The sequence below is a fragment of the Danio aesculapii genome, chromosome 21 (assembly GCF_903798145.1).
Source record: "Danio aesculapii chromosome 21, fDanAes4.1, whole genome shotgun sequence".
NCBI lineage: Eukaryota > Metazoa > Chordata > Actinopteri > Cypriniformes > Danionidae > Danio > Danio aesculapii.
Genome location: NC_079455.1, coordinates 8,711,129 through 8,726,973, shown reverse-complemented (window position 1 = coordinate 8,726,973; position 15,845 = coordinate 8,711,129). Strand labels below are relative to the sequence as shown.

The 15,845-nt window shown below is 39.7% G+C and overlaps 1 protein-coding gene across 2 annotated transcripts in view; it reads left to right on the top strand.

Moving 5' to 3' along the window:
* The window catches only part of wwc1 (WW and C2 domain containing 1), a 153,594-nt gene that overhangs the window by 54,389 nt on the left and 83,360 nt on the right, over positions 1–15,845 (top strand). For both annotated transcript variants that reach the window (XR_008835653.1, XM_056446976.1), the window contains exons 9-11: positions 1,116–1,358; positions 11,319–11,408; positions 13,920–14,485. Coding sequence is in view for 1 of the 2 variants with exons in the window: in XM_056446976.1 (XP_056302951.1) it covers positions 1,116–1,358; positions 11,319–11,408; positions 13,920–14,485 (899 nt within the window). In the remaining variant the exon portion in view is untranslated. The remainder of the gene's footprint in view (positions 1–1,115; positions 1,359–11,318; positions 11,409–13,919; positions 14,486–15,845) is intronic.

Below are 15,845 nucleotides of genomic sequence, written 5' to 3'. Positions count from 1 at the left end.
TTTGGAGTGAATGCCAGGTGTTACGTTTGGAGAAAACCAGGCACCGCTCATCACCAGGCTAATGCCATCCCTACAGTGAAGCATGGTGGTGGCAGCATCATGCTGTGGGGATGTTTTTCAGCAGCAGGAACTGGAAGACTAGTCAGGATAGAGGGAAAGATGAATGCAGCAATGAAAACCTGCTTCAGAGTGCTCTTGACCTCAGACTGGTGCGACGGTTCATCTTCCAGCAGGACAATGACCCAAAGTGCACAGCCAAAATATCAATAGAGTGGCTTCACAACAAGTCGGTGAATGTCCTTGAGTGGCCCAGCCAGAGCCCAGACTTAAATCCTATTGAACATCTCTGGAGAGATCTGAAAATGAGTGTACACAATCGCTTCCCATCCAACCTGATAGAGCTTGAGAGGTACTGCAAAGAGGAATGGGTAAAAATTCCCAAAGACATGTGTGCCAAGCTTGTGACATCATGTTCAAAAAGACTTGAGGCTGTAATTGCTGCCAAAGGTTTATCAACAAAGTATTGAGCAAAGACTGTGAATACTTATCTACATGTGATTTTTCAGGTTTTTTTTTTTAATAAATTTGTAACAATTTCAAAAAATCTTTATTCACATTATTATTATGGGGTATTGTGTGTAGAATTTTGAGGAAAAGGATTATTTTAATCCATTTTGGAATAAGGCTGTAACATAAAAAAAATGTGGAAAAAGTGAAGCGCTATGAATACTTTCCAGATGCACTCTATATGATATGACAATGTATGTAAATGTGACCCTGGACCACATAACCAGTCATAAGTGTTAGAGTTTTATAAGTCACCTGAAAGCTAAACAATAAGCTTTTCATTGATGTATGGTTTTTTAGACAATACGGACATACCTGTGCAATATTGTTGTGGTCCAGGGTCACATATGGACAAATATGAAATCGATAGCTATGAAGAAAATTAAGAGATCACTTAAAATTCTCAGTTTCTTTGGATTTACTGGATTTGTTAGGTGTGAATTTGAGTAAAAAAGTTCACAATTGTTTTATTCTATAAAGGTCTCATAATATTTCTTCCAAATTTCAGTGAATAATTTTGTCATTTGTTTATATTGTTATTAAATCAGGATTGCAAATATCGAAGTCCAGATTGCAAAGTTGGATAGCGAGGCATGGCCAGGCCTGCTGGACCCAGAGAGAGATCGCTTGATCCTCATCAATGAGAAGGAAGAGCTGCTTAAGGAACTGCAGTATGTAAGGCCGTGCAAACGTGCACCAAATGAGGCAGAGAAGATCGAGTCTGAGAAAAAACGACTCGAGAAGGACCTGCAAGCTGCACGGGACAACCAGAGCAAAGCACTGACTGAGAGGTGAGATGATTAACCTGGGCAGCTCCATTTGTTCATGTAGTGTTTATTTGGCGGCCAACTGACTATAGGCATGGTTAATTTTAGTTTTATTTTAGATCCAATTTTAGATGCCATCCTGGACATTTCAGGTGAACTGTCATGCCATTTGGTATTTAATCTGACTACGTTTACATGGACACCAATAATTTGATTTTAATACAATTAAGACAATACTCTGATTAAGAGTTAACCATGTAAACAGCTTTTTTTTTTTTTAATTAATTTGATCAGATTAAGGTCATAATCGAACTGAAGAGAAATCGAATTAAGACATGTGGAGTATGCCGATTTTAGTCACATTATTGAAGTGCAGTACAGGCATGTAAACACCTTAATCAAATTATTACCGTCATGTAGGACTTTTCGTCGTGTTCTGCAACAGGATGGTCCACACACACACACGGATGTTTGACCCTCTTTGCACCTACCCAGTCAGTGCAGACTACAGACACTTGCATCGTGTAATGCAGAGGTTTTTTCTTTCATTCAGCATCCGGTATGAACTTCCATTAAAACAACACTCTTCCAGCAGTTCATAGTTGCATCCAATATCTCGTTTGTCACGGAGGGCAAGTATGAAATGTTCGTGAATGAAAGTGAAAGTGCCAAACTGCAGTTAAAGTTGACAAAGTAAAAATTAAACATCCTAAATTGCATGAAACTCCAGAGGAAACGCGGATAGCGCCGTGACGCAATGATGTTAATCGAATTATATGCTATAACATGTAAATCGGGATCATGAAAGTAACACTCAAAAAGCAACTCATGTAAACACCTTAGTCTTACTATTTTCTTAATTAGATTAAAGCAAATAATTCAATCACTGATGTCCATGTAAACGTAGTCACTGTTTAAGATCTGCCTTGTTCAAAATCAATAGCTTGATTTCCATCATATTTACAAGCACAAGTATCACATGGACAAGTATTGCATGAAAAATGAGTAAAGGAAACACCAATTTTTTTAAAAATCTGTTGTATAGGTTACCAATACCACAGTGAGTTGCTCTATTAACTTGCAATAATTGCAAATACGCTTCATTTTCATTTGGGATTGTTTCTTTTTATGTTTTTTTTGCTAACTCAAACTTTGAAAAGATTTACCTTACTATCATGGAAACTTGGCTAGGGATGTACACTGAACGATTAAGGCAAAATTCCAAGAAGCACTGCACCAAACATCATTATGTCATGCCACGATTTTAAAATACAAACCAAGTGTTTTCTGTGGATGTCCTGTACATGACAGATCTCAGTGCCCAGCTGCTCTCCACCACAACACTTAAGTGAAATGTCTTTTAATCCGATTTTATGGTTTAACAAATAAATGAATTCTTAGGTCTATTTAACTGATTTTCTGGCTACCTTAAGAATGTTCTTTAGTCTGAAATTATCCCAATTTCACAATTTGTAGATCTTAAAGGCTACACACTGCATTTCAGATTACAAGAAAAACATTAAGCTCTGGAACAAAGATTCAATCATAAATCATATGCCTCATTTCTACTGAATAGTAGTGATGCAGTTAAGTTCAGATAGATTCGGTACGGGTCACAATGATCAGGCTTGCATTTGCACTGCCAATACTACGCTTACTTGGAAGTACCCTACCACTGCCAATAGTATCATTACTTGGAAGTACCCTTACAGAAAGTTACCATTGATGTCATTCTTGCTTGAAGAAGAAAGCCATACAGTTCATTCAGATCTGATGGTAAACTGACTATAAACATGGTTAATTTCAGATTAGCTAGCAAGGACATTTCAGGTGAACTGTGATACCATTCGGTATTCACAGTGTTTCAATAACAGGATTTCCATCATATTTTCTTGCATATTCTTATCGCATAAGAAATGAGTGATGGAAGCATCCCTTAATTCCCTTATGAAAACTCAAGGTCATTATTTCAAATGTTGATATGAGCACGCTTTCGGTCTTATTCACACTACAAGCGATTTTGTTGCTGCCTGTCGTCCTAGGTGGCAATTTAAGTCACTAGTGGGTGTTTACACCTCTGGTTGCCTAGGGAACGTTTATGAATTTATTTATTGACAGCGAATGCATTTTCTTGGCTCTAAAAACTAACTGCAAGGATCAATTTTTCTTCCATCTTCCGTCACCGCTTCTGTGAAGATCACATGAACTTTACTGATGCTCGTATTGGCACTTGTGAAAGTCACTCTTCATTTGCATAAAGGTTTCTCAACTTTGTCGTGTCACTCAACGTGCTCACATCCAGTTGCCAACGTTCGCGTAAATTGAGGTGGCCAGTAGTCACCAGCTTTGTGTTGAAAAGATTGGTTGCTTGTTGCTTTGCTGCTGCGAGTCACTTGTAGTGTGAACATGGCTTTCCACATGCTTAAGGCTGGTTTATACTTCTGCGTTGAGTGGTCAGCATGACCTATGGCGCAAGCCATGTGCATAGCCGTGCATTTATACTTCTGCGTGCTGTTTTTGTTGCTCTGCAATAACACTTCCGAAACGCTAGCCGGCAGTTGGTTATGTTATGTTTCTCTGTATCGAGTTTCTGCGTGGGTGTTTCGTTTTTTAGGAACGCTACCTTAATATACAAGTAGCTAAAACCTGCTCATTCAGAGGCGGGAACCGTTGGACGTGCAACAACTTTAATCATAAGGTAAACACGAAACATCTGGAGCTCCTTCACGGGACACGACACTTGTAAACTTGCTCCATTGGGCTCTCAGCACCGCCCACACTCTGCACAGCTACCAAGCCGACCAATCACAGAGCTTGCGCTACGAGTCTAGATCAGATACAGCACTGTGACGGTTGGGTTTAGGGTTGGGGTGGGGGTAGGCATTAAAAAACACAATTTATTTGGGTAATTTAATAGATAGCATAAATAGTACTCAGTACAACTTCTGTTTTTACATTACTGTGACGGTTGGGTTTAGGGTTGGGGTGGGGGTGGACGTTAATAAAATACAATAAATGGGAAATTTAATAAACAATATAAATAATTATCATTAACTTCCGACCGCAACCATATCCAATCTAGCAACAATGGTGTGCATCAGTGTCTGCGTCAGCCACACTGAGGGCTATGCGACAGCACAAGGGCTGCACCGGACCATACGCGTGTGCTTGATGCAGAGATATAAATCAGCCTTTAGACCCAACATGTGAACGACCCATAATCAGCAATGGAGGACACACAACAGTTTTTTCTTCTAATCATTTGCTCACCCTGACTTGTTGCACATTCAAGTGATAATTCTCAGCAAACCAATAGCATTCAGCAGTGAATATACCTCCACCCTTTTGGTACTGTACTGTAGGTTAATATGGTACAGTACGCTATTTCTGACAATGGAAAGGAAAATAATGTGTACTGTATTAAACCACACTGCTCATTGGAAAAAGCCATTAAGTATCAACAAACAGCCCGTTTTTTGATCTGGCAGTGTGTAATGCATGAAAGGATTGTTTTTAGCGGTTCACCGAAAGGTCAGAAGCTCATCGTAGTGTGAACGATAAAGATGCTAGTGGTTCAACAGTTTAATCTACTCACGGTTCGGTATGTATCAAGGTTTTAAGGTTACAGTTTCGGTACGGTACGGTTTGTGCTATGCTTAGAAAAAAGGCCTACAGAACAACTCAAAGAAAAATAAACATATTTATTGCATAACAAACACCTGACAATGCTACAGCTTCACACATATGGCTGTAGATTTGCATGTTCTCACATTAATTAAATAAAAATAGGGCATTTTGAAAATTGTGTTTAAATAAATTAAGAAATTGAGCTTACGTTTCCCCTTTTTCTATTATACATCTCGACTCAGCAGTCTCAACCAATTTTGCAGATAATAATTATGTCAACACATCTTATTGAGCACTTTTAAAGTATTGATTACTTCTGTTTACATTATGCTTGCATTACCAAGGCATTTAAGCATTTTTATTTATTTTTGTTTCTAAATGATTTTATTATGATTCCAGAAAGCTTCGTTTCACTTATCAGCACCATCGTAGTGAATGAAACTTAAGCAAAGAGAGAGCGTTCGACTTTTCTCTCAATTAAGTGCGAACAGTCAGTTGAGAAGAAAACTGTTCTTAGCAGACAGCGGGTAAACAGAGTGAATGTCTGGATTGATTGGGTGCGAAGAACACCCAGCAGAAGCGGTACTGAAGTAACAGACCTGAGTCTGAATGGGATGCTTCTGGGTTTGGGCATGGACCTCGATCTGCCTGTTAGTGACCACTAATCTAGGCTATTTTTGCAACAACAACAAAAAACGGCATTCGTTATGTTTTTGTGTCTGTCTGAATTTATATTGAGTGTCTGTTAAAACCATAGACTGTAAACTATATGGACGGAGCATCCGTGACGTCACCCATAGGTTTCTGAACACTGCAAAAGAAGCTACTAGTAGGCGCGGCCAACCGTCGCCATTTTGTTCGCGCGTCATCGCACCCACGGCGGGATACCAAATAAGGGCAAAGAGGCGGAGAGTGGGCGGAGCTACAGACGCCTGCTGGCACTTTGCTTAGACCTGGCAGACAGACTTTACTTTGGGAGAAACGCTTGATACTCTATTACCTGCGACTCGTTTGTGTTCTGACCACATGTGCTTGGCTGTACACTATATCAATAAAGTGTTTAGACTTTTCAAAACACTGTAGTAATACAGTGAGCCACTAAACATTGTTCTTATGACGTTTTTCTACAGGAGGAAAACGCGAATTACTTCCAAACACTTCAAATATAGTCTGTGTTAGTAAATGCAAGACTCTTGATGAAATCCAGCATAACACTGTATGACAACGCTTCAGATGACTGTTCTAGAGCTTACAGCTAATCAATCTGGCAAATTCTGGAGTGCTTTATGGGTCTAAAGAAAAATATTAATGATAAATGATCTTAAATAAAACAAATACATTTATAGAGATGGTATACAAGTATATAACTTTACTCACATGGGAAACGGAGGCCACGTGAATGGTTTGTGAGCACAATTAAGTGCACACAGCATCCCATATCATCTGATAATTGTAAGAAAGAAGTCCAAAAGGCAGCTGACTGTGTAAAGCCACATAAAACAGAACAAAAATACGATGAATATGCCGAGATTAGTGGTTAATCTGCCGGATTCAGCTGAGGTGAAGTGACGGCGACCAGCGAGACCTAGCTGTCACTCAAGTGGCCACGCCCTTAATTATGCAAACTTAATATAACCTAATATAAAGGAAATGGATGAGTTATAAAAAAATTCACCCCCCTCACAGTTGTCATGGAGGGTAATAATTGCTATATGAACCCAAATCGTTCTTTGTACCAGGCTGTAAACACCTTTTTTTTCTGTTGTAAAATTGGCCATTCTAACAGTGGGCTCAATTGCAACTTGCTCTATTATGGAGCCAGGACTAGCGGAATTTTGATGAATTGCAGTTTCAGTTACTTCCGTATTGGCTTCCCGAGAGAGAGCGGGAGGTTGCCGCTTGGTTAAAACACTGACAGCAATACGCTGTGATTTGGCCCCACCTGCGCATTTGCACAGTTTCTCCTTCACTTGCCATGCTGAAACCAAGCGGCAACCTCCCGGTCTCCCTTGGAAAGCCAATACGGAAGTAACTAAAACTGCAATTCATCGAAATTGCGCCAGTCCTGGCTCGAAATAGAGCAAATTTCAATTGAGCCCACTGTTGACATGGCCAACTTTACAGCAGAAAAAATGGTGTTTACAGCCTTTACAAAAAACGATTTTGGTTCATATAGCTAGTATTACCCTTCATGACAACTGTGAGGGGGTTAATTTTTTATAACTCATCCGTTTTGTTTAAATTAAGTTTAATTAAGTCTGCATTATTAAAGGCGTGGCCACTTGAGTGACAGCTAGGTTTCGCTGGGTGACGTCGCTTCACCTCAGCTGATTCCGACTGATTAGCCGCTGAACTCAGCATATACATCATATTCTTGTTTTGTTTTATGTGGCTTTACACAGTCAGTTCCCTTTTGGAAATATTTCTTACAATTATCAGATGATGGCATGACGTGGGCACTTGGTTGTGCTCACAAGCCATTCACGTGGCCTCCTTTTCCCAGGTGAGTGAAATTATATACTTATATACCATCTCTACAAATGTTCTTCTTTAGACCTGTAAAGCACTTCAGAATCTGACAGATTGATTAGCTGTAGGCTTTAAAACAGTCATCTGAAGCATTGTCATACACTGTTATGCCTGGATTTCTTAAATAGCCTTGCATTTACTAACACAGACTATATCTGAAATATTTGGGAGGAATTCGCGTTTTCCTCCTTAGAAAAACATCATAGGAACAATGCTTAGTGGCTCAATTCATCACAACAGTGTTTTTAAAAGTCTAAACACTTTATTGATATAATATACAACCAAGCACGTGGTCAGAACACAAACGAGTCGCAGATAATGTAGTATTAAGCGTTTAATCTGTCAAAGCAAAATGCCAGCAGGTGTATGTAGCTCTGCTAACGCTCCGCCTCTTTGCCCTTGTTTGGTATAACCCGGTCGGTGCGATGATGCTCGAACAAAATGGCAATGGTTGGCCACGCCTACTGGTAGTTTCTTTTGGGTTCTTCAGAAACCAATGGGTAACGTCACGGATACTACGTCCATATCTTTACAGTCTATGGCTGAAGCACAAACAAACTACACACACACATGCTCACACCAATTAGTGTGGAAACGTGATGTCAACAACAGATTTACATACTAAAGCAGGGGTCAGGAACCTTTTTTCAGCAAAGAGCCATTTCAGATTTTTTATCAAATGCATTTTTTTGAAGAGCCATTGGGGTGTGTGTAAATAACAAAACCTTTTTTTATATTTTGTTTATTTATTTATAAACAAAACCTTCATTTATGTCCATGAACAACTCAAAAATAATATAATTTTTATAGAAATATTTTTTCTTTTTGCCCTCGCCACTCATGAATGAATTGGTGTCACAATTCAAGTTAAACCACAGGGCCACACATGAGCATTAGTTGAAATGTCCATTTATTGTAAACTGAGTTTTTATTTATTTTGCTGTAAAAATGTGATATAAAGGGAATTGCAATTGAATTTTCAATAGGAAACTAGTTTCTAGTCACAGTTATGATTTTTTTAAACTTTAAAATGTTATTGAAGAGAGACAGCTGGAGAGCCACATATTTTTGGTGAAAGAGCCACATGTGGCTCCCGAGCCATAGGTTCCCTACCCCTGTACTAAAGGGTGATTGTACAGGTCTTCGCACGTGCAATGAGCGTGAAATGTAATCGGAAGTGTACTAAGGTGGAACTGCTTTGTTGCAGTTGTTTTTATTAACAAACCAATATTAATAAAGCAAGTTCTGAATCGCAGATCACAGGGCGCACCGAACCATGGGAGAATTACGTAACGATAAATTTTTTTTACAGAGAACCGTTGCATCCCTAAAAGATGCCATTATTGTGTAGCCACAACAGGGCTTCCATCTGGGACTCTTCTGCTGTGCTCTTAATGCCTCAGTGCCAAGAAAAGTCTGCTCAACAATTATTCATCAAAACCAGCTCCGAAAGGCCCATTTAAAATGTAAAAATGTCCACTCCACAATTCATCTTTATTTTCTACAATGTAGATTGTGTCAAAGCAGCTTTACATAGAAGATCACAATAAATTGAAACTGTCAGTCCAGTTTTCAGTGTTCAGTGTGGTTTAATTTTCAGTGCTGAAAGTCCAAACACTTAAGAGCAAATCCATCAATGCATATCTCCACTAGTCCCGAACCATGCAAGCCAGTGGAAACAGCGGCGAGGAAAAAACTTCAATCGGCGAAAGTGAAGGATAAAAAACCTTGTGAAAAACCAGGCTCAGTTGGGCACAACCATTTCTTCTATGGCTAAACGTCTTGTGCAGAGCTGCAGTCTAGGCACTGGAGAACGCTGGACGTCCATCATGGAGAAGCTGCAGGTGGGAGTGGTCACCGGCTGGTGTACAGGCTGGCCCTTTAAGATCAATAGCCGCGTTTCCACTATCGCGCCTAAAGCGAGCGAGCCAGGGCGAGCCAAGGCCAGAACTCGAATGTCCTTATCCAGGGATCGCTGTCTGGCCTTACACCAACAGACCACAAACAGTAAAAAAGTAATCGCTTCGGTGTTCTCCATCTTCCAGCTCTCGTAGTGATGCCAGGTTGTGTTTGTGGTTATAATTTGAGTTTTTTGTTCCCGCTGAAGTGGGCGGGTTGTGTGACGGGTTGTGTGACGTTTGATTCGGGGGACGTTCTGGGGGCGGTGTTTGCGTGACGCGCTGCGAGCAACTTGCCCGACAGTGGAAATGCGACATGATTTCGGCCTCATTTCTCAACCTCCCGGGCTATTGGCCCGGCCTGGCCCGATTAAAGCCCTGGCTCGCACTGGCCCGATAGTGGAAATGCGGCTATTGCGAGGACTCGTCTGTCACTGGGGTCTTACAGGAATCAATCTCATGCTCTCCACTCCTCCATGACCATCACAGCATCTGCTCAGGATACGGCCTGGTCCAGGATAATGGAAACCTCTGGAATAATAAAAAAAGACCAACATAAACGCAGATGCCGTTCAAATTATGATGTCTTTTTGGAAGTGTTCCTGGCTCCGGTTGCCCTAAATAATGCAGACTAACAATCCTTTAGAGTATTAGGATTTCAAAAGCATTTGTGTTTTATGTGTATGCTAATGAAAAGAGATGTGTCTTTTATTCTAGTTTTAAACTGACAGAGTGTGTCTACTTCCCAAACTGTGCAAGTCCACTTGATGTGCAGAGGCCATACGCAGACAAATTTTGCATTATGCAAAACCAGCAGACTTTTTGTCGCTCGTTTACTTTGCTGCAAGTCCCAGCCATTATAACTGTGCAGTTGAGTTTTGCAAATCTTGGCCTAAAATGGCAGGCATTGGACGTCATGCATGCAAATGATTGATTTATTATAGTGTGCTAGACTGCTAGAGTACCACTTCTGCTCTTGCACTTTTAAAAGATTGTATATTGAGATCAGGTTGCCCAGGTTAGAGAACCAATTAGGCCTTTCAGTCTCTCTTTTCTGCTGGTCTTATTCTGACTCTCTCAGTTATTTGAACAGGGTCCTTGTTCTCTACTCTAGATACTGTATCCTCGTTTAGCTTGGCGTCTGCACTCTTCCTGTAACCTGAGCCGCACAAACGCTGGATCTAGGTTGAACACAATGAGCGCCTTCTTCAGCACTGCTGTTTAATAGCAAACCAGCGTCATTTTATTCAAATAGAGACGTTGGTTAATTACTAAACTGAGTTCATTTGAACTATTTTATTCTGTAGGAACTTTGCAAGAATGATAAATTATTAATTAAATATACTTATATGAATATTATTTATTATTGTATTTTTTTTTCTCAAAATAACCCATCACCATGCCTCTGATTTTGTCACTTCAGTATGTTTTACATTTACATTATCATTTAGCAGATGCTTTTGTCCAAAAAACTTACAATTGAGGAGACATTCAGCGATTCAACAAGAAGACGCAGTACACACAAGAAGTGCTCATTATACAATAGAACTGTTTAAGCTCAAAGAATTAAGTGCTAGTCTAAGTGGGAGGGTTTTCATTTATTTATTTACTTTTTTTGTAGAAAGAAGAAAGTTTCTATAGGTGGTTTGTCAAGCCCACTCACCAGTGTGAAGTTCTCTTCATAAATGCAAAATGCTCTTGTTTTTTTAGAGATATTGAGTTATTGTAAGAAAGTGTCTGTTGCAAATGTGCTGGGGCAAGTGTCGGTTAAAGTGTCAAAGATGAAACTGTGTGTCTTCTACAGGTGGTTTTTCAAAAAAGATGAAGATGGTTTTAGAAATGTCAAAATTCAGGAGGTATTTGATCTGTTCAAATTATAAACACTAATAATGAGCAATGATCATTAATTTCTCTCTGTTGTTTTGTTTAGGTTGAGGCTGCACTATAGGAGAAATAAACTAGTGAAGGAACTGGAAGAGACGGTGAGGGTGGCGTCTTCCCTGCACACCCAGCTGAAAAGGTATTCTCCAAACCTGACTAAAAAACTCTGACAATGCAAATAACAGTTTTTATATTATAATATTGGCTGCATATACCACAGTAAATATAATATACCAGTAACAATAGAAAGCAATCATATTAAATGCAACAAAGAAAATTAGACATCATAATTTATATAAAAAAGACATACAGTGCATCCGGAAAGTGTTCATAGCGCTTCACTTTTTACACATTTTTTTTATGTTACAGCCTTATTCCAAAATTGATTAATTTAATTTATTTCCTCAAAATTCTACACACAATACCCCATAATGGCAATGTAAAAATATTTTTTGAAATTGTTGCAAATTTATTAAAAATAAAAAAGCTGAAAAAAAGTATTCACAGCCTTTCCCATGAAGCTCTAAATTAAGCTCAGTTACATTCTGTTTCCACTGATCATTCTTGAGATGTTTCAGCAGCTTAATTGGAGTTCACCTGTGGTAAATTCAGTTGATTGGACATGATTTGAAAAGGCATACACCCGTCTATATAAGGTCCCAGGGTTGACAGTGCATGTAAAAGCACAAACCAAGCATGAAGGCAGAGGAATTGTCTGTAGACCTCCGAGACAGGGTTGTCTTAAGGCACAAGGCTGGGGAAGGTCACAGAAAACATTCTGCTGCTCTGAAAATTCCAATGAGCACAGTGGCCTCCATCATCCGTTAGTGGAAAATGTATTGGAACCACCAGGACACTTCCTAGAGCTGGCCGGCCATCTAAGCTGAGGGATCGGGGGAGAAGGACCTTAGTCAGGGAGGTGATCAATAACTCAATGGTCACTCTGTCTGAGCTCCAGCATTCTTCTGTGGAGAGAGGAGAACCTTATAAAAGGACAACCATCTGTGCAGCAATTCACCAATCAGGCCTGTATGGTAGAGTAGGCAGATTAAAGCCACTCCAAGCCTGGAATTTGCCACAAGGCACCTGGAGGACTCTCAGACCATAAGAAACAAAATTCTCTGATCTGATTAAACTAAAATGTAACTCTTTGGAGTGAACACCTGGTGTTAAGTTTGGAGAAAACCAGGCACCGCTCATCACTAGGCTAATACCATCCCTACAGTGAAGCGTGGTGGTGGCAGCATCATGCTGTGGGTACGTTTTTCAGCAGCAGTAACTAGAAGTATAGAAGGAAAGATGAATGCAGCAATGCACAGAGACATCCTGATGAAAACCTGCTTCAGAGTGCTCTTGACCAAAATATCAATAGGGTGGCTTCACATCAACTCGGTGAATGTCCTTGAGTGGCCCAGTCAGAGCCCAGATCTAAATCCTACTGAACATCTCTGGAGAGATCTGAAAATGGCTGTACACCGTCGCTTCCCATCCAACCTGATAGAGCTTGAGAGGTACTGCAAAGAGGAACGGGCAAAAATTCCCTAAGACAGGTGTGCCAAGCTTGTGACATCATATTCAAAAAGACTTGAGGCTGTAATTGCTGCCAAAGGTGCATCAACAAAGTATTGAGCAAAGGCTGTGAACACTTATCTACATGTGCTTTTACCGTTTTTTTATTTTTAATGAATTTGCAACAATTTCAAAAAATCTTTTACCTTTTTTCACATTGTCATTATGGGGTATTGTGTGTAGAATTTTGAGGAAATAAATGAATTTAATCCATTTTGGAATAAGACTGTAACATAAAAATGTGGAAAAAGTGAAGTACTTTCCGGATGCACTGTACATTCACTCTTTGACTGGTCTTCTAGGCTATTGTGTATGGTTCTCGGATTCATCAAATCACTCTCATATGCGTGTTATGCAACTGGTATGCAGGAAGTGCGAATAGTGGCAAAAATTTGCACATACCCAGTGAGCGTGAATAGCAATTTAGGCATATTATGCATTTTATACTGTATAGTGTGGATGGAGATCATTTTTCTGAAACAGTAAAAATGCAAGTATGGATGAGGACCCTTTTCATTTATAAATGTATTTGTTTTAAAACAAAAAATGCACTAGTGTAGATACAATGTAAAAAACAGGAAAATATATATGATATACTGCGCATCAAGTTTAAACATTGTAATGGTGTGAATATTAAGATAAAAGGCGAGAAAGTAACTTGTTTTGCTGCAGATTTAATTATTAAAATGAAGAGGAAGCTGCATGCCACTATATATGATGTAATGACATTGCAATAAGACTGCTCAGCCTTATTTAAAGAATAAGACTCTTGAAGTTCTAAAACTATGCCACCCGAAAGCTCTTGTTGTTAACTTTAACAATAGCTTTGCCCTTACTTCTTATTATGACTAATGCCTAATTCATCCTCAGCATCTAGTTGAGATAGATCAAAGAGCCTGTTGCAAGGAGGAGCACTCTCTTGTGTGTCTCACTAACGAGCCTGTCATGCCTTAAGAAGCATGTTTGCTTTAAAGCAGGATGCGTTTGATGTAGAGGCTTGAAATAGAGATGAACCGGAGCTGCTTTCCGATTAACTTCCCTGTTCTCCTTCTGTCTCTTTCCATCAATGTCAAAACTCCAGTCTGTCAGCCAGCACTCTGTCATGTTCCTCGGGCAGCAGCCGTGGATCGCTGACTTCCAGTCGGGGATCCCTGGCCAACTCCAGCTTGGGCTCCACTTCCTCTCTCAGCTTCACCGACGTCTACCTGGAGCAACCCGAACTGGGCGATCCCGACTTCCAGAACAAACTGGACTCTATTTTGCAAGAGGGAAGCACCTCTGGCTACAGGCCTTCTAGTTCCATCACTACCATCCATGAGAATGAGGTCTCATCCTCATCTGTGCAGATCGGGGGTGGTCCTGGGGTGGGACAGAGAACCCAAGTTCTGCGACTGTCAGAGACGCCTCACTCAATGAGCTCCCTGTCCCCACGTTCTTCACTGTCTTCCCTGTCACCTCCTTGCTCTCCTCTTGTTACTGATGCTTCCTTCCTTTCGGGAGAGGTCTTCTCTGGTCCAGCCTCACAGTTGGATTTAGATCTGCAGACCAGGCTGATGGAGCTCCGGTTAGAAGAGGACCAACAGCATGGGCAGCTGAACTATCAGGACAACAAACAAGAAAGCATTATGGCTGTAGAAACTTCAAAAGGTATGTGGACACAACCTTCAAATGGCCCCAGGCCCTCAAAATCAAAACCACCGTTTTGCTGATTAATGTACGTCCATGAATACCAAAGGCAATTTTTATGCCAAAAATTAAAATTGTGTTCTTAATTGTGAACACTGTGACATTGTGTTCTCACCCTCATGTCTTTCAAAACCCCTAAGACCTTTGTTTGTCGTTGAAAAAATAAAATAAGATGTTTTAGGTGAAATCAGAGAGCTCCATCTTCCATAGACAGCTTGTTCCAAGTCCAAAAAAGTACCAAACAACATCCTCAAAACTAGAGAGCTATGAATGTTAAAAAGCTACAAAAATACATTTGTTTGTACCCGAAAACAAAAATAAAGCCTTTATTTAACAGTTTCTTCTCCTCAGTGTCAGTATATTGCGCACATTCATGTGCAATTCGCAGTATTTTAGAACAAATCAGGACCGTTGATGTCTATGAAGAATGAGGAAGCTCTCAGATAAAATACCTAGAATGTCTTAATTTGAACACATTGTCTTAAACTTCCATAGACAATAAGGTTCGCAACTTGTTCAAAATCCAAAAACCATCCTTCAAACAAAGCTACGAATGTTACAAAGCTATGAAAATACTTTTATTTGTAACTGAAAACACAAATACAGACCTTATTCAACAGTTATTACTCCTCTGTGTCAGTATATTGTGCACGTTCATGCGCACTGTGCAATAAAATTTAACATAACGGGACCATTGCTGTTTATGGAGGATGAGGGAACTCTCAGATAAAACAACTACAATGTCTTAATTTGAAGACATTGTCCTAAACTTTCATAGGCAGCAAGGCTTGCGAGTTTTTCAAAGTCTAAAAAAGTACCAAAAAGCATCCTCAAAACAGAGCTACCAATGTTACAAAGCTACAAATATACTTTTGTTTGTAACCAAAAACAAAAATAAAGACTTTGTTCAACAGTTTCAACTCCTTAGTGTCAGTATATTGCGCACGTTCATGCACACTGTGCTGTAAAATATAAGAAATTGGGACCGTTGCTGTTTATGTAGGATGAGGGAGCTCTCAGATAAAATAACTTTACTGTTTTAATTTGAAGACATTGTCTTAAACTTTCATAGACAGCAAGGTTTGCGAGTTGTTGAAAGTTGAAAAAAGTACCTAAACACATCCTCAAAACAGAGGTACAAAAGTTACAAAGCTAGGAAAAGACTTTTGTTTGTAACCAAAAATAAAGACTTTGTTCAACAGTTTCTACTCAGTGTCAGTATATTGCAACAAATTTGGACCATTCCTGTCTATGGAGGATGAGGGATCTCTCAGATAAAATATCTATAATGTCTTAATTTGTTTTCCAAAGATGAACAAAA